Genomic DNA, 20344 nt, shown 5'->3' with positions numbered 1-20344 from the left:
CATTGCATGCGTTGTCGCGTTATGCTTTACTTACATGTGTTCAAGTTTCTATACACATTGCATGCGTTGTCGCATCGCTTTACTTACATGTGTTCAAGTTCCTTTCTATACACATTGCATACGTTGTTGCGTTATGCTTTACTTACATGTGTTCAAGTTCCTTTCTATATACATTGCATACGTTGTCGCGTTATGCTTTACTTACATGTGTTCAAGTTCCTTTCTATACACATTGCATACGTTGTCGCGTTATGCTTTACTTACATGTGTTCAAGTTCCTTTCTATACACATTGCATGCGTTGTCGCGTTATGCTTTACTTACATGTGTTCAGGTTCCTTTCTATACATGTTGCATATGTTGTCGCGTTATGCTTTACTTACATGTGTTCAAGTTCCTTTCTATACACATTGCATACGTTGTTGCGTTATGCTTTACTTAAATGTGTTCAAGTTCCTTTTTATACATATTGCATGCGTTGTCGCATCGCTTTACTTACATGTGTTCAAGTTCCTTTATATACACATTGCATACGTTGTTGTGTTATGCTTTACTTAAATGTGTTCAAGTTCCTTTTTATACATATTGCATGCGTTGTCGCATCGCTTTACTTACATGTGTTCAAGTTCCTTTTTATACACATTGCACACATTGTCACGTGTTCTTTACTTACATGTGTTTAGGCCTTCATAGCATTGTTATGCTTGCCTTTAGTCGCATTGTTATGCTTCCCACCCGATTTGCGTTGTCACGCACTTTCAATTGCATTGTCATGCATACTGCTGACGATATTGCACCTGTTAAGTTTCTCTCTTTTAAAGGCACGATATTGTACGTACGGTTCATTTGAGGCTGGTGCAACCAGGCGAACCGGACAGGTATTGTATTCTCCGCGTGAAACGTAGCGAGAATTACATAATTCTCTTACATCCTTTCTGCATTATAGTGTAGTTAGATTCATGTTAGATTGCTTAAAAAATGTTACATTTTGCCCCTGCCCTCGGGCACATATCTTATCTGTAGCTTGTATATTTGTCTAAGCCTTCGGCCTTGTCAAAAATGGGTCGTCTCTAGGCTTTGACACTCACTCCCGTCATTGTTATGACTTTCGAGCTCTATCAAAGAGAGGCAACTGTAGACACCCCATTTTTTACCGTCCTCAAGACTTGGACGTCACCCCTTAAACACTCGGTAATCATCCATGTTCATGTTTGTTTTGAGTTCCCGGAGGTCTTGGCTACGCGCCTTGCCTCAGGATCTCTCGACTTGCTTGTTCTGTGCTTGGTTTTACCCCAAGGACTTGTTTGTTTTTGCACCTGAGGGTAGAGAGTAGCTTGCTAGCTACCCCTTATACCCACTGGCCGTGTTTTGAGGCTACCGACCATTGGTGAAATAGTCTATTGGCCGGTCGGCACTTTGTGTGGCTAGCCAACCACCTATTTGGCCGATGGCCTCCTTTTCTAGCCGGTACCACCTTTATGCCTTTTTCAGGCATGGTACATGCCAGTTGTGCCAACTGGAATGCACAAACCCTGCCCCCGTGCACATCTGTGGCTGTTCTGCCCCTTTTGCACCTTTTTGGTCTAGCTTCTTGAGGAAGCTTGGACCTTTGTCTTAGCTTCCTCAAGAAGCTTGGACACCTGTCCCAGCTTCCTAAGGAAGCCTTGGCCCCTTTGCCTTGGCTTCTTTAGGAAGACTTGACCTTTTTTGAATAGTTTCCCTTGGAAGCTTAGTCTTTGCATTGTCTATATAAGAGCCCCAACCCTCTCCTTTGTTAGGTTCAACAAAAACTAGAGAAAAATACATATATATCTGATATACACTTTCTCTCTCTATATCTCCCTCTCTCTCTTCATTTGTGTGGGTTTGAGAGCCTAAATGTGTGTTTTCTTCTTAGTTTTGCACTAAGACACACACCATTACACCATCCTTCGACTTGGGAGGTCTTGAGGGTTTATTCTTGAGGTTTTGAGCTGGTTTTAATCAGAAGAAGGTGGCTGGACTTGCTATTCTTGAGGTGTTCTTCAAGGGTAACACTTTTGCTTTAGATTCCCCAATCTTGCATTAGCTTTTGACCTATCTTGCTTACTGATTTAGACTTTGTGTATACCTAAAAAAAGTCTTGTATTTGCATGCTTAAGATACTTCATTAAGGTTGTTTTGTTGTTTGGGGTCGACCTCCCCCTCTTAGGCCTTGCTTGGTTCTTTTTGTGCTCTCTTTGTTAAGTTTTGAATACTATTGTGCTTTGGCCTTCTCACCACTGAAATCCATTGGATTTTCAATGGTGATGAAGAGGGTTTGAGGTCTTACATAGGGGAGGGACACCCCTCTCCCTTTGTCTCTCTTTTGTTTGCATTTTTGGCTCATAAGGGTAGCATGTATGCCTAGCTTTGTTTGGCTTCATTTCAGAGGTTATTTGGTGTTTATTTAGCATGTTTTACCTCTGTCCCATGTCGGTTTGTTGACCTCTTGCATGCATAATACACATGTCTTGTATTCCTCTATTTTGCCTAGAAATACATCTTGACTTTGGACCATCATGTTTGCATGCTTTGGCTTAGCTTTGTGAAGTTTTTGGTCATGTTCTAACATGCTTAAGGTCTCTCTTGAGTCTTTGGAGCCATGCTTTCCATGCTTTATATAGCCTCTTTGTATTCTAACTTGTTGGCTTCGGGTGTGTGAGTTGTTAGCATGCCTCATTTGGTCTATTTCAGTGATTTGGAATCATTTGTCATGCCATTTCAGTTCATGTTTTATGCCTACATGCTTGCATTTGTTACCCTTTTAATGCCTTGAAGAGTTGTGGTCTCATGCTCCATGTTTGGGCTTGTGTGCATGCCTCTTTGCTTAAGTCATTTGGGCTGCCATATCAGTGGGTTTTGGGGCATATTTTGATGCATAAAAACTCTGTTTTGGGTTGCCTAGCTCATACCATGTTTGCTTGGGGTAGGTGTTGAGCAATGCTCTCTTTTGTGGCCTTGAATACCTTCTATTTTGCATCCATTCCCTAGCATATCTTGGTGTCATCTTTTGCATACTTCTCAGAGTTTAACATGAGTGTTTAATGTCCAAACATATTGTCCTTAAGTATGCTTAGAGTTATCCCCTTTCATGCTTAGGTGATAGGCCTTGGTGTGTGTATGCTTGCATGCATAAGTTGTGCCCTTTTTTTTTTGACTCTTTTGGCCACTGTTTTAGGGTGGGCTGAGGCCTTCTCATTTCAGTATGAGCCCATCCTTGCACACTTTGCATGTTTGACATGTTGCATTGCATTGGTTGCATGCTTACATTGCATCATGTTCGCATGTTTGCACGTTACTTAGCTGAATTGCATTATATAGTCTTGTTGTATGCTTGACATGTTCATATTGCATTAGTGTAGCCTTGCATGAGTTGCATTAATTTGCATTGTATATGGCATACATGCATTGCATTGCTTAGTTTGGGGTGTCAAACCAAGCATGAGGGGAGAGGTGTGTTCGTACCCGAAGTGACGAAACACGTCTCAACCCTCGGTCGCCAATACCCTTGATCTCAACATGATAGGGTGTTAGCACTCATTTGTTTGTTGCATGCATCTACATTAAGTTGCTAACTTGGCTTCTTAGGCCATCATGCCTCGAATTGCGTAGTTGATGGCCCGAGGGTCGAGGGCCATGCTCCCTTGAGTCCATTACATGATAGGGAGTGTGGCCATGCTCACATTTGCTTGAAAATTCCATGCCATACACTGCTTGCCCTCTGCTGCTATCAACTGCAAGAAGCAATGGCCGGCCGGCCACCTATAGTGCCGACCGACCATCAGTGGCTGGCCGGTGGTACAAAAGTTGGCCGATAATCCCATTACCATGGCCGGTGAACTTTAATTCTGGCCGGTGACATCCCAGAGCACTCAGAGGATGATCCAAAAGGGGTCTAGAGACTTTTAGAATTTTCAGAGGAACAAGGTAGTGAAAACAGAGGCAGCAGTGCTATGGCAGCGAGTTTCCGGGCGAGACGAGTCAAGCATGCATCATTCACACATTCCGAGGCAGGGCTGCGGCCACCTTTCTTCTGCATTTAATTTGTTAATTAGTTAGGAATTCTGTAATAATTAATTTAGCGGTATTCATTTGGTTGTGTAATATTTATTCAGACCCTCCGAGTGAGGGCAATTGTGTAATAAGTGTGCGTGAGTGTGTGTATGTCTCCCAACCCCATGTCTTTCTTCCCTTTTATTTACTAGCTTTCGTTGGTTAGTCTAGGACATGTTTCAATTAGCATACAGTATGATAGTATGTTTGCATCCATTCATTCGTTTTGCATACACCAGGCTCGGCCTATCATTCTAACTGCATTTGTATTTCAAATCCAAATTGAATACGTGCTAATTGTAGCATTTCACATGTCATTGTAGATTAGCCGAGCTTATCTTAGTTGCATTTCGCATGTGTTGCATTAGCCATCTTAACATGAACTAGGATCATGCATGTGATTACTAACTAGTTTCTGTTTTGGCTCGGAGTACTCGGTAAGTTCTTATGCTTTAGCATCTTTGCATGCGTGTGAGTGTTGCCATGACAGCATGCTTACCATGAGGCTATTTGCTTATGTGATATAACTGCTTGAATGCTTGTGGATGGAGGTTAAATTATCTAAATTGGAATAATGCATTAAAATTGTGAGTTTTAAGCCCACTAGATGGTGGCAAAATCAAGTTTTCTAAGCCCACCCGAGGGTGGCAAAACCTGCATTTTAGCCTACTTACGAGTAGCAAACCATTTTCAAAACAAGCACGCAATGTTTTGTTCCAAATTAGACGATTTGGTCTATACTTATTTGCTGTGCGCATAACATATTAATTCTAGGCTAATAACCGGAATAGGAACACATAATGCTTTCAAAACAAGATATCACGATTAGTAGAGGCCGATCTTTGATCGGGCGAGAGGGGGTGCTCATAGCTGACCTTCCCCAATCGTACCCAAGTTCCCAAGCCGAGGCAACTTTGGTGATGACGGACACGTGGCCTTTGGCACCGAGTCAGGGTTTCCTAAATTTTCCAAAATAAAATATTTAGGTGGCGACTCTGTATCTGGCAAAGCAGTCCATGTTTGACACTTCTTTTTCTAAAAATCTGTTTTTCCAAAACGATTTGCCGGATTTGGACTCTTTGGTTCAGATTAAGAACCGTGACAATTTGAGAGTCCTGAACTGTAGTGAACCCAATATGAACAGAACGGGACTCATCCTCGTGGGGCGTTCGGGGACGTTTACACTCTTCGGTCGCCAATGCCCTTGACCTCAACATGATAGGGCATGAGACATTCATTTCTTTTGTGCATGCATTTACGTTGAAGCGCAAACTTGGCCTCTTAGGCCATCATGCATCAAAATGCATAATTGATGGCTCGAGGGTCGAAAGCCATGCTCCTTGAGTCCATTGCATGATAGGGATTGTGGCCATGCTCACATTTGCTTGAAAATTCCATGCCATACACTGCTTGCCCTCTGCTGCTGCCAACTGCAGGAAGAAATAGCCGGCCGGCCATTTGTAGTGCCGACCGACCATCAGTGTCCAGCCGATGGCCCAATATTTAGCCGATGAGCATATTCCTATGGCCAGTGATCTTATTCCTTGGCCGGTGGAAATCCAAAACACTCAGGGGGAAGTTCAAAGCAGTTCTGGAAACTTTCATATCTTTTAGAGGAGCAAGGCAGTGTAAACAGAGGCAACAGTGGCATGGTACCGGGTTTCCGGGCTCGGCAAATCGAGCATGCATCATCCCATCATTCTGATGCGGGGCTGCGGCCACCTTCTTTTTGTAATTAGTTTGTTGATTAATTAGAAGTTTTGTAATTAATTAATTAGTTAGTCAGCTAGTTAATTAGTTAAATCTATATTATTTATTCGGACCCTCCGAGTGAGGGCAATTATGTATTAAGTGTGCGTGAGTGTGTGTATGTCTTCCAATCCCGCGTCTTTCTTCCCTTTTATTTACTAGCTTTCGATGGTTAGTTTAGGGCATGTTTAATTTAGCATACCTTATGCTATGCATGCGTGCATCATTCATCAGTCTTGCATGCACCGGGCTCGGCGCATCATGCTAACCGCATAGTATTTCAATTCCAAACTTGAATACGTGCATCGAGTTGTCGTATTCCACATGCCATTCTTAGATTAGCCGAGCCTATTCTAGTTGCATTCTGTATGTGTTGCATTAGCCATCTTAACATGAACTATGATCATGCATTTGATTATTAACTAGTTTTTGTTTTGGCTTGGAGTACTAGGTAAGCTCTTATGCTTTAGCATCTTGCATGCGTGTGAGTGTTGCCATATTAGCATGCTTACCATGAGGCTATATGCTCATGTGATATATTTGTCTGAATGCCTGTGGGTGAAGGTTGGATTGTTTGAGTTGGAACAACTCGTCGAAATCCATGTTTTAGCCTACTTGCGAGTAGCAAATTTCAAACCGATTTCCAAAGAAACGGATATGCGATGTTTTGTCCCAATTCAGGCGACTCAGTCTATATTTGTCATGCTGGGTGCATCACATAGTAAATCTAGGCTAATAACCAGAATAAGAACGCATAATGTTCTCAAAACAAGATATCATGGTTAGTAGAGGCCGATCTTCGGATCGGGCGAGAGGGGGTGCTCATAGCTGACCTTCCCCAATCGTACCTAAGTTCCCGAGCCAAGGTAACTCTGGTGATGACGGACACGTGTCCTTAGGCAAACGAGTCAGGGTTTCCTAAATTCTCCCAAAATAAAATATTTAGGTGGCGACTCTGTATCTATCAAAACAGTCCATGTTTGGCACTTCTTTACAAAAATTTGTTTTCCAAAACGATTTGTCGGATTTGGACTCTTTGGTTCAGATTAAGAACCGTGACAATTTGAGTCCGAACTGTAGTTAGCCCAAATGAACGAAACGGGATTCCCTCCCCGGGACGTTCGGGGGACGTCTACACATGTTCTTCTAGAGGAAACCCAGATTTCCAGACTTCATTTGCCTAAGTGTGGTCACTGAGACCACTCTTGCCTAGATCTCACACCTAGGCCAAGCATCGTATCTCACCTTGGTCTACCTTGCATGATCACTTGCACCTTAGTCTATCTTGCATGCACACCTAGGCCGACCACTACACACCTAGGCCTAGGAGACCACACCTTGGCCAAGAGGTGTGGGACCTCGGCCAAGACTCCCTGAGTCCACCCAACTAGGCCATTTTTGCCTAGATCATCTCTGTGCATCCATGCCAAGACCTGGTTGGTACCCAGCATGCTTTTCCAAGAAGAAAAACAGTGTTTTGACTTCCAGCACATGTTTTGCTTTGTCTTGACTTGGTTTTGGAAAGGAATGCCGGGATCATTTTTATTCATGTAAAGCTTGTTTTAAGAATACATTGCACAACCATCTTTGAGCATTCTTTCTTGTTTTCTTGAAATGCATTCGGTGGACTTTGCCATGTATTTGTAGGTCTTGGATTCTTGCCTTAATCCCTACACCCAAAGAGCTATGTGAGTGGTATTTTTAATAAAGCTATGTTATAACGTTTGATAAAGTTTTGCTTTGTTTCGTTTTGGAAAAGTATTTGATTAAGTATGAATGATTATCCATTAGCTTTTGTATCAAGTATTATGTTTGTTTTGATGGCATTCTTGAAAGGTCCTTTCGTGCTAGGGGACGTTAAACCTATGTAGCACCTATGTTTGAGATATCTCTTTGCCATCGACGGTCATGTACGGATGGTACCACCAACGGTCTTGTACGGGTGGGTTTGTCTAACCGATTCCGGGTCGGTTATTCATTTGTTTTGTCAGGAATGTCATCCTTTGTATTATGTAGATGTTATTAAACATCCCAAGAAGCTTTGAAGAATTTGATTGATGAACTTGATTCATCCCATGTTTTGGTACAAGCTCTAATATGTATTGTTTTGATAAAGATCTCGGATATCATTCATTCAAACATTTATTACTAATATCATTCACTAGGTATCCAAGCTCACCCTCCCCTTTATATATATGTAGGTGGCGAGTAAGAAGGCGGTGACGCCTAAGAATGTATTTGCAAGTTGTTTTCGGAATCATGTTTTGCTAGCATCTTGAAGATTATGCTTCTTAGTTTGTAATTCATTTCTTTTGTATATGTCGGCTTGAGAAGCCTTTTGATCAAGATGTAACATGTACTTTATTTTATTTGTATCCAAGTTGTAAACCATGTTAAAATATATGTCATTTCATTTAGGCTTGGTTTGGCATAATAAAAAAAAGTCAAAAAGTCATTATCTTGTTTAACTCACATCACCTCTCTACCACATCACTTCAAACCCAACCCATACCCAACCCATATTTCATAAAAAGTCAAAAAGTGCACTTATTTAGTTTATCCCAAACAACTCCTTAATCTATGCACAGCTCTTATGAACTAATTAGAATCAAATTTCTTGCTTCTGCACATGTAGGCCCTATATGTATACTCTATTGTGTGAATCTTTGTAAGTTGGCCTTTGGTAATCTCAGATTACTGGCCATCACGGCACCATTTTACTATGGGCGGAATGGGGTCGTGACATATACATGGATGACTAATTTGAAATTATGAAATATCCCAGTTTTTGGTTTTGAAATTGTGAAATCTCACAATATTGGAAACTTAAATCCTGAACTTGTTTAGTTTTGAACACAAAAAATTGTGCAATTTTACACTGATCAAAAATAATTTCCAAAAATGCAAAATTCACATTTACAAGCATCTAATAGTGTGAAATTTCACTCTTTTTTAAATTTTTTTAAACATAATTTTATATTCAAGTGATTTTATGTGATACGTCTCATTAAGTAGATTCTAAAAATATAAATTTTATCAAAAATATATATGTATAATAAAAGTTATAAAATTTTAAATTTTGAAACGTAAAAATATAATGCTCAGTCATGTTAGTGCGCCTAACAGAGGTGTAAGCAGTATGGTTTGATCGGGATGAGGGAAAGTTTAATAGCAAACTCAACCTTCCATTTTGTTCGTTGATGAAGTGAAACAAATTGCATACTACCGATGAAGTTTTGAAGGATTTTATAAAAATTTGTAGAATCCCATTGAGAATAGATGAAATAAAAGAAAGAAAGTTATTTTATTAATGCCTCCGGCCTTAATTTTTGTTACAAAGTGTGTAATATTGATCATTTATCTTGTAATATTCGATGAATTAAAATATAAAACTATTTAAATATAATATTTTGGTCATTTTAGTTTATATTGGGGAAAAGAACTTCAAAAGTGATGGAATCGCTAACCCCTAGGGTGTATTGTGTAAGGGTTAGGGGTGCTCGTGAATCGGATTAATTTGGTTGGTCTCTTATTTGCTATCTGTCTAAACTTAGGTGAATTAAAAAAAATTAATCTACATCCGTCTGCTTAATTGGCGGATGTGAATTGAGCGGGCCATACGGATTGCGATTGGATGCGGATTAGTTTAGTAGTTTAGGCTTTACTATTTTTTATCTTTTTTGAATTATTTTTAAAAATTCTTTACTATTTTGCACAAAAATATTTTCATTGTTCAATTTTTATAATAAAAATAACGGCCCAACTTTCATATTTCATAAATAATAAATATAATGATTAAATAAAAGGTTTATTTTTATTTTTTTTACACATAGCATAAAAGTATAATTTCAATTTCTTAAGAGTGTTGGTAGATTGGATTGGCTTGGATAATCCCCATCCGCTATCCGTCTAAACTTAAGCGGATTGAAAAAAATATATCTGTATCCGTTCACTTAGACCATTGAAACTATTCATTTTGTGACAATGTAGTTTGGACCATTCAATTTTGATGGAGTGAGTGAGTACTTGGCCAGCCCTTGTAAGGGCAAAAGGGTTTAAATTTTTTTTAGAAAAAAGGGACTTAATCTTTCAAACATTTCATAGGACTATCAGTTAACATAAAAGACATGGGACTTTATCACTATTTTTTTCTTTTCTTTCTAATATTACAGTATAATTTACTCTTAATTTTAGTCAGGATCAACACACTTGTCCACCTCTTCCTTTTTTTTTTTTTTGGGGGGTGGTGGGGATTAAAATTAAAACAATAATTCTATAAATCCCACTTATCTACTTCAGATTTATCTGAGTAAGAGTGTGGTTGAAATAAAATTTGTACAGTGTGAGATTCATGTGTAAAATAAATCTAAATAATAAATGATAATTTTAAATAATTTTTGCTCAATAAAGTCTGAGTTAGGTAGTATTATTGAAATCGAAATTCAGATTTTCATGGGAAATGTGTTAGGGGAAATTATACAAATTAATGAAAAAGTTTATAAATTTAAGAATTAATGGGTTCGTTTGGTTTGTATTTCTGAAAAATTTTTAGAAAATTTTCTCTACAAATAAGTTTTTAAAAGTAATCAAACCAAACAAATTTTCCCAAAATTTTTTCTCAAAACTTGTAAACCAAACAAGTTTTCCAAACAAATCTCTCTCTCACACACATCAAATCAATAACTTTTTCTAAAACTCTCTCTCAAAATAATTTTCCAAAACATATTTTGAAAAAAACCAAACCAAACAACTTTTCGTATTTTTTATCTCTAAAACACATCTCTCAAACACAAATACAAACCCAAACCAAACATACCCATTTTTGAATTTTTTTCCCAAAGTATTAAGGGGGAAATTTGGTTTAAAGCGTTTACCACCAGCAGCAAAGCAAGGCTTCACGCAACGACAATGGCGGGACTGAGTGTGTTGTTGGTATTATTAACCAACAAAACCATATGAACCAAAAATAAGATGAGAAAACTGAACTCTCACATCTCTCGCATCACCACCATCACTCTCAGACCTCACCTCCAATCTACAAGTAGAACATTAGCTTCTTCACCAACCCATCCACAACAATGTCTTCTTCAACCGCCCGAATTTGATCAAACCGTAGCTTCAATTCGCTCCATCTCTTCAAACCCCTTCTTCTCTCTTCTGGGTCTCTGCAGAAACCTCTCTTCTCTCAAGAATATCCATGCTTTGCTCCTCGTCCACGGCCTAACCACCGACCTTCTCTTCCAAACCAAATTGGTTAGCTTGTATGGTTTCTTCGGGAAGATTGAAACTGCCCGCTCTGTATTCGATAGAATACCACACCCAGATGTTTATTCTTACAAAGTCATGATCAGATGGTATTTCTTGAATGATTTGTACTTGGAGCTTATTCTGTTTTATACCCGTTTGAGGAAATGCCTCACAGAACACGATAACATTGTTTTCTCGATTGTATTGAAGGCGTGTAGTGAATTGCGTGCGATTGATGAAGGGAGGAAGGTGCACTGTCAGATTGTTAAGATGGGGAGTCCAGATAGTTTTGTTTTGACCGGTCTTGTTGACATGTATGCCAAGTGTGGAGAGCTCGAATGTTCTCGTGACGTGTTTGATGAAATTGTTGATAAAAATGTAGTTTGTTGGACTTCAATGATTGTTGGATATGTTCAGAATGATTGCGCGGTGGAAGGGCTGGTTTTGTTTAATCAGATGAGAGATGGGTTGGTTGAAGGCAACCAATATACTTTTGGGAGTATAGTCGCAGCGTGTACAAAGGTAGGTGCATTGCATCAGGGAAAGTGGATTCATGGGTACGTGATCAGGAAGGGCATTGATTTGAATTCTTTCTTGGTTACCAATCTTGCAGACATGTATATCAAGTGTGGGAACATTAGTGATGCGCGCTCCATATTTGATGAGCTTCATACAATTGATCTTGTCTCATGGACAGCAATGATTGTTGGCTACGCTCAGAGTGGCTATGCTGATGAAGCATTGAGGTTGTTTACAGACAAGAGATGGGCAAGTATTTTACCTAATGCTGTTACTACTGCTAGTGTACTCTCAGCTTGTGCGCAGTCAGTCAATTTGAAATTGGGTAGGTCAATTCATAGCCTTGGATTTAAGCTTGGCTTAGAAGACCATACCATTACAAATGCGCTTATACATATGTATGCAAAGTGCCATATGATTGTCGATGCTCGTAATTTATTTGAGACAGTTTCGGATAAGAATTTGATTGCTTGGAACTCAATTATCTCTGGGTATTCCCAAAATGGTTCTGCTTATGAAGCATTGAAATTCTTTCATCAAATGAGAACGGAATGTTTGTTGCCAGATGCAGTCACAATGTTAGCTGTCCTCTCAGCTTGTTGTTCCCTTGGTTCTCTCGCAATTGGTTCTTCTCTTCATGCTTACTCTGTAAAACAAGGACTATTATCATCCAATGTCTATGTTGGCACTGCACTTGTAAATTTGTATGCAAAATGTGGTGATGCAGAAGCTGCTCGTATAGTTTTTGATGGGATGAGAGAGAAGAACAGAAAAACGTGGGCTGCAATGATTGGCGGTTATGGAATGCAGGGGGATTGTAGTGGTTCTGTTGCACTTTTTGATGAAATGCTCAAGGAAAGTTTGGAGCCCAATGATGTAATATTCATGACTATTATATCAGCTTGTAGTCACACAGGGATGGTTGGAGAAGGATTGAAGTATTTCAACTCAATGTGCGAGCAATATAATTTTGTTCCTTCAAGGAAGCATTATGTATGCATGGTTGATTTATTGGCTCGTGCTGGCAGGCTTGAGGAAGCTTGGAATTTTATTGAGAATATGGTTGTGATGGAACCAGATGTTACTTTATTCGGAGCTTTCCTCCATGGATGCAATCTCCATTCAAGGTTTGACCTTGGGGTAGTGGCAGCGAAGAGAATGCTAGATTTGCATCCTGATGAAGCTTGTTACTATGTGCTTGTTTCAAACATGTATACTTCAGGTGGAAGATGGGACCAGGCTAATAAGGTGCGGGAGTTGATGAAGAAGAGAGGATTGAGCAAGTCCCCCGGTTGTAGCCAAGTAGAGATGGATACTGGTAATGATTTTTCTCCTCTAAGGGTGGCATCTCTTCATTAACCATTACATGTTTTGTAGATTCTTTGCTGCCATCTCAAATATTTGATCTTCCTTGATACATCGTTGAAGTTCTCTGCATCTTCAACCAATGACCATGATTAAAGTGCAGACATGGCTTATAAAGCTGGATTAAAGCTTTTAGTGCCAGTGTCTTCATTCACACATGGCTTCTGGACTGAAAACAATGACCCCCAAGAAGAAAGAGCTTAGTTTATGTGCGTCTCCAGTGTGATTTTGTTCTACTAGAGAGCTCTCCTTTTTATAGTTTTGTAACTGTAATGGTGGTACTGCAGATGACTAAATGTCAGTTGTAGAGTTTGTGACAGAATTCCAAAATTCAATATATACAGATGCTTTCATATTAAGAATTGTTTAATATATTGAGATTCCAGAGAGATTATTATCAATGCATGACAGTGTAATAATGCAAGTGAATCCCATGAGACATAAGATTACCCAATATCTATAGATTCAACAGAAAGCTTTCAATGAAGCTAACTTCTCATAGCTTCTCAATGAAGCTCTCTCTCTCTCTCTCTCTGTGTTTTTAAAATTGCGGAGTTGTAATGTAACCAAGTTAGCAACATGGACTGTCCAAAGACTAGCCTTACAGGATTTTTATTCTCCTCAGTTTATGTGGCTAGCTGATCTATTACAGATAATTCTACAAGAACAACTGCCGATAATGAAATGACAAATTTTATTCAAATCAGTTTGCCTTCGATTTCCTTTCATTTTTCAAATGCCTGTGCTAGGTTTCATTAAGAACAGAGTGCACATCTATTAGGAGGAATGTAACCACTCCTATTCAAAGGGCAAATCCACTTCCAACCTAGATAGAACTTGGGCAACCCCATTGCCCTTTCTGTGCATGATGCCACAGATACCTTGATTTACTAAAGGGCCCTGTGAATACATTCAAATTATGGCAAATACCGAGCAAATTGATGGAGGGGTACTTGACAACCAATGCCACTGACAAGGATTCTAAACTTCCAATTGTGCACACACACACACATAGATATATACATATATATATATATATGTATGTACATCAATTCGGAAACCCACAAGAAAACTATGCTATTTAAGTGTGGCAATTCCTTACATGTGCTTGACTATAGTAGCTTCTTGACCCTCTCTGCCATGGTGGCTAAAACTTTGCCTTTCCCTCATCAGAGCCTCAATCCCTGACAAAATTAGTACTTAGTACCTACAGAAAGGACCCCATGCACATAAACTTCATTAATTCCTCCCTTAGGAACCTTCAAACAAGCCATTTTAGTTGTGGTTATTGTCTACAGCGATAGCGTCTTAGACTAGATGATATTCATCCGAGTAATCATCCCCAAAATGAGCCACCTTGAAAGGGCATCTCTACCTACCACACCAAGAAACACCATCCTTTTGAACCAAATTTTCTTTGTCTGATTAGGATTAATCTGCATAGCACAATGCACAAAGTTCACCATCACATAGTCAACACACAACCCAAGTGAACACAGTAGCCAGGTCTTATCAGAGTTTTAGCACTCTCTCAAGCAACAAGTGATTCTTTCACAAAGCCTTTTTGAAGGCAATCCCCATCAAAAAAAAAAAAAATTATTTATTTTTATTTTTTAGAATTGCAATCCCTATCAATTTAAAAGACTGTAGATGTGCATGGTTAGATTTCAGGATTGCTTTTGAATTTCCACATACAATTCCCAGCATCTTGCTATGAACTGTAACACTTATTCCTTGGTGAAGCAGCTAGTAGAACAAATTGAAACATCCCTTGATACCATGACATTTTTCCTAGGAAAAACTTCGTAAATTTTCCAAGCAGCTGTAAATTTCATTTGCACAGGAATGAGATTTATCATTTGCTCCAAATCTGTGAACTCTCTTATCAATCTCAATTGTACTGTACCCATGGACCTTTCTCAGACCTATATTTCTCATCATTGTTCTTACCGTCCTAAACCCATCCCAGTCACCTTCTTCTGCAAAAATATTAGATAATAGAGTATAATACCCTGTATCATCTGTCTCTATATCAAAAATGCGTCTTTGAATACTTCTAATCATGTCCATCCTCCTATGGATTCGACACCCATTCAACAGAGTGCCCCAGATGCTTGCATCTGCTGGGAATGGCATATTGTTGATGATTCTATATGCTCCATCGAGATCACCAGCTCGGCTCAGAAGGTCAACCATACAAGAGAAATGTTCAGGCATTGGATCAATGCCAAAGTCCTTCATCATTGAACTAAAATATGACTTCCCTTCGTCTACATATCCTGTGTGACTACAAGCAGACAGAATATTCATGAAAGTAACTTCATTTGGTTTTATTCCTGACCCCACCATTTGATTGAAAAGTGAGATAGCAGTATCAATCTGTCCGTGCATCCCATAACTGGCTATAATGGTGCTCCATGACACCACGCTCCTCTCTACCATGCTATCGAAAACTGTCTGGGCCACATGAAGGTCTCCACATTTAGCATACATGTCAGTCAAAGCTGTATCAATATATGTATCCTTAGTTACACCATAGGTAATGAGCTTATGATGAACCCATTTTCCCTTGTCTAAGTATCCTAAATTTGAGCAGGCTTGGATTACAATCAAGAAAGTCACTTCATCCATTTCCAGACAATTTGAATACATTCTGTCAAATAGACTAATTGCTTCTAATGAATTACCATTTTGAGAAAATCCACAGATCATGGAATTCCAAGTTACTACACTTCTTGTTTGGTCCTCGTCAAATATCATGTATGCTGAGTCCAAAAACCCGCATTTGGAGTACATGTCAATCATTGAATTCTGGAGAAACTCATTCAAGACGCCTGTTTTAATAACTTGACCATGGATCTGACGTCCGAATTGGGAACAGCTGATATTTCCACATGCTGAGAGAACACTTGCCAGAGTAAATGAGTCTGGCAATGTTCCTAGACCTTGCATTCGCTCAAACAGAGTCAAAGCCTCCTTTGATAGCCCCTCCCGAGCATAACCTGATATTAGCATATTCCATGACACTATATGTCTCTCTTGAGTTGTATCGAAAAGCTTCTGGCAATATTTTAGATTCGCACAATTAGCATACAAATCTATCAATGCCGATCCCAAAAGATCATAGCCAGTGTCTATGGCTTTTCTAACAACATAACAATGAACCGACTTTCCTTCTCTGAGCCAGCCTAGCCTAGCACAACAACATAAAATACCCATCAGGGTTACTGCATTGGGTTCCACATTGGACTCTTGCATATCAATAAAAGTGTGTAAAGCTTCTTGATAGAGCCCATTTTGATTGTAGCATGTAATCATCGCCGTCCACGAAGAAGTACTCCAGTGAATAATGTTGTCAAAGAGTTCCTCCGCGCTATAAAAGTCACCACATTTACCATACATTGCAATGAGAGAATTAACCAATGAGCCATTACTTTCAATCTCCTTTCTCACTACATAGCCATGGACCGATTTTGCCAGTCTGAGAAAACCCAATTCACCACAAGCCTCAGCCACACCAAGCATGGTTACCGAGTCGGGTTCTACACCTTCCACGATCATGTCACAAAATATTTTCAACCCTTCACTTCCCTGCCCATTGTGCACATAACTCAGAACAATTGAACTCCACGAAACAACATCTCTCACAGACATTCCATCAAACACCCTGCGAGCATCATCTAAGCCAGCTGTTTCACCATACATATGAAGCAATGAGGTCTGAACAACAGAATCAGACTCAAACCCACATTTAATTATCCTCCCATGGACCTTTTGGCCCATAACCAGATCACCAAAGGCTGAACAAGCTCTCAATACAGATGGGAACATAAAACTAGTAATACGGGTTTGATTGTTGTACAACATGTTATTGTAGAGTGAAATGGCTTCTCCAAAGAAGCCATTCCACACACAGCACTTGGTGAGTACACCACACATGAAAGAATCGGGATTTGGGAAGTTGTCGAAGACAAGGAAAGCAGATTCAAGGGAGCCCATGTTGGAATATGATTCAATGAGTTTTGTAGAAGCAAGTGGGTCTGTTTGGAGTCCAGTGACAAATAGATGGGCATGGAGTTGAGAGAGTGCTCTTGAGGTTGTGCATGATCTGAATAAAGGCATGTAAAGTGTCATCCTTATTAATGTTTGTAAACAATCTGACTCTGACAAGGTTATCTGTACAGAACTCAAGTATGTTACATGCCAGAACACAACATGGGCTCGCTTTTCTGTGTTTTGATAGCGTCCATAAACTGTGAAGCATAGTTGTGGACAATTCAAGTGTCTCTGGGGAGTGTGAGAGAGAGAGAGAGATGTGATTTTACTTAGGTGGGAATTCCCCATACTACATGATACCATTTAAAATAGTGTTACAATATGATATTGACCTCTTAATGACCCGCAATCTAATAATTTGATCAAAATTAATCTTAGTCATTCAATGTTTAAACTATTCTCAACCATTAATTTAATAATATAAAAAGTAACAGGTTAAATAGGTTTTTTTTGTCAGGTTGACCCGTGTCTTATCATGTATGTTAAATAAGTACATGAATTAATCATGTTGTCTATAAGTTCACACAATTATTGACAGGTTGAATTAGTATTTGCATATATGACTTGTTTATTAAACATGTTTTGTTCATGTTCATATCTTCAACTTGTCAATTCGAGATGATATGACACAACACAACACAACACAACACAATGGCCATTCCTACTTTTATTGTTATGTAAGGGTGGAAATTTAACACATGACTCATTAATACAACTCGAATCGTACACGTAATTATAGGATTATGGTTAGTTATTTTTTTATACGAATATGAGTCAACAATACGAATATTAAATACGTTGTGTTAGTGTTAAATGCACCTAATCCGCACACAACTCGTTTGATTTGTGTAAAAATCTATGTCGACGCGTACATATGAACCCTCTACTAACCAATAAGTAATCTAAATGCAATATGGATATGGTAATCATAAAATATTAAATATTTTATTACAACCATTAGATTATATTTTGGTATTCACCCAAAAAAAAAATATTTTGGTATTCAATGAAAATTTGTTTATTTTTGAAATTTTGTTAGATGTTTAAATATTAATGAGTAGCATTAGATCGTATTGAGTGTGTGGCAAATGGATTAATATGTTATCTTTGTGAGTGTTAATATTTAAACATGTTACCTTTATATATGTGATGTTAAATATGTTTACTTCAAATAAGTTGTACAATTGCTTATAATGATGGACGGACTTACTTTTGAGAAAAACTAGGGATCATGAAAAAACTTTCATGAAAATGATCATGAAAAATTTATGACCATTGAATTACCTTGATTAGTGTGTGGTGCTTTATTTTAAGTGTAATCCAAAGGTCACGAATCTTTCCTGATCATTTTCATGAAAGTTTTTTCATGATACCTAGCATTACTCCTTACTTTTAGACTATCAGGTGCCATGCCCCTTTGCCCAGTGTGAAGAATTTTTCATATGTAGCGGTTACTTGTAAAGCAATATACAAGTCTCATTGGATTGGCCCCCCAACGAACAATTTGAAAAAAAATATCGAGTGCCTATAGAGAATCACATGTATTATTCTACACTAATTATCAATTGTCATTTTTATATTTTCTCCTCAAACACTAACACAAAAATGTTAATTTCATTATATAAATTAATCACATTCAAGTTGTCACAACTCGAACCCATCCTTATGGGTTAAGGCCATAACCGGCCAGTAATCAATAGATTACCTATGGCCTCAAACCAAATAAGACAAAACTCATCAGAGTAAAGAGGCCGAACGGAAGCAAATTTAAAATATTGTCCATAGAGCCGTGCTTATATGCACATCATAACATTCCACATTTACATATGTTAATAACTCACAGCAGAAAGTATAGTAACATAAAGTTCTGTACAGACAGGATCATTCAAATCTAAGTCAGCCAAACAAAACTATACACGAACGTAACCCAAAGTTCTCGCCAACATGACAAAATAGTATAGAATAGCAAAGGGGCAAAGACGTGTCTCGTGCGTGAGACGAAAGGGCTGACTCTTCAAAACCTTAGTTGTTCCACACAGACTTTATTGAGGCTGGGTCTGGACCTCTCTTGGCTCACCTACAAACACATGAATAAGCGTGAGCGAAAGCCCAGTGAATAATATCAAATAAAGGATATACATTGGAACAATATACATCAACGGCCTTGGGCCTAATTTATACTTCTAACTAATACATACATACATAGACATATGTAAGTTAAGTAACTGCGGTTCCAAACACATCATATGGCCTCGGGCCCAATTCATTAGTATCATTCAGGTCAAACTAGCCTTTGGCCCATTCATACTTTCATGTCAAACTGTTATTCGTATCAAACTATCATTCGTGTCCAACTGTTATTCGTGTCAAACTGGCCTTTGGCCCATTCATTTATTCATGAATAGAGATAAATCACAAACAGAACAACTAACCTCTGATCGAAGAAGACGAAGAGTTCCAAATCCACAGAGATAAATCATGGAGCTGTGCTCAAAATCGAATTTCGAAATCGCAATCCTGAGATGAATCACCGAACTAAAGAATCGAAGAAGAATCACTGAACTTAAGAAGAATCGAGAGAGATTTGAGTAAGAGAAAGAGAGAGCAACCAACCTCTAATGGAATAAGACGAAGACTTCCAAATCCACGGAGATAAATCACGAAGCCGTGCTCAAAATCGAACTTCGAAATCGCAATCCTGAGATGAATCACCCAACTGAAGAAGAATGACTGAACTGAAAAGAATCGAGAGAGATTTGAGTGAGAGCAAGAGAGTGAGTGAGAGATTTGAGTGAGCGAGAAAAGAGGTGGCGGTGCTTAAGATAGGGTTTTCAAAATAAAGGTTTGGAGAGACGGAAGTGGGTATGAAGAGAGACATGATTTGGAGGCACATTTTAAACGTCTTCAATTAACAAAACGGTACCGTTATACTTAATAGCAATTGCGACGTTTAAAAAACGCCGCTAATTGTTAGAAACAGTGATGTTTAATAAAACGTCGTAAATTAAACGTCATTAAATCCCCAATTTCCTGTAGTGACTAGTCCATATTTCCTTTGCCTTTGTTGCTTTGAATCATTGATTTTTTATTCTTTTTATTCTGTGTGATTATCGATGTCGAGTGAGATTGAGTAGAATATAAAATAAACCTAATTGATGGTGTAAAGCATGAGTTGAATATAGTTTGATGGAGTTGCTAATTTTTTAATGGGATTAAACATTGCCTAACTTAATTTTTATCCTATAAATTATTTTTTTTTAGTTTTCATTTTTTTTAAAGTCTCTAGCAGCTTGATGGTGTCCTGGGACACTAATCAAGCCATGAATGGCATCACC

General features: G+C 38.6%; 2 protein-coding genes across 2 annotated transcripts; one reads left to right on the top strand and one right to left on the bottom strand.

Annotated features, from left to right (window-relative positions):
- Positions 1 to 10643: 10643 nt before the first annotated feature.
- Positions 10644 to 13312, top strand: LOC114314849 (Pentatricopeptide repeat (PPR) superfamily protein). The gene has a single exon (XM_028261360.2). It carries the CDS (start codon positions 10794 to 10796, stop codon positions 12945 to 12947), a length of 2154 nt encoding a protein of 717 aa, XP_028117161.2. The 5' UTR covers positions 10644 to 10793; the 3' UTR covers positions 12948 to 13312.
- Positions 13313 to 14541: 1229 nt separating this feature from the next.
- LOC114314848 (Tetratricopeptide repeat (TPR)-like superfamily protein) lies at positions 14542 to 17284 on the bottom strand. Its single transcript, XM_028261358.2, has one exon. It carries the CDS (start codon positions 17085 to 17087, stop codon positions 14745 to 14747), a length of 2343 nt encoding a protein of 780 aa, XP_028117159.2. The 5' UTR covers positions 17088 to 17284; the 3' UTR covers positions 14542 to 14744.
- Positions 17285 to 20344: the final 3060 nt, after the last annotated feature.

This window comes from Camellia sinensis, chromosome 11 (assembly GCF_055761805.1).
Source record: "Camellia sinensis isolate YWXY chromosome 11, ASM5576180v1, whole genome shotgun sequence".
Lineage (NCBI taxonomy): Eukaryota > Viridiplantae > Streptophyta > Magnoliopsida > Ericales > Theaceae > Camellia > Camellia sinensis.
Note: the sequence above shows the minus strand (reverse complement) of the source record. Positions and strands in the feature narration are given on the sequence as shown.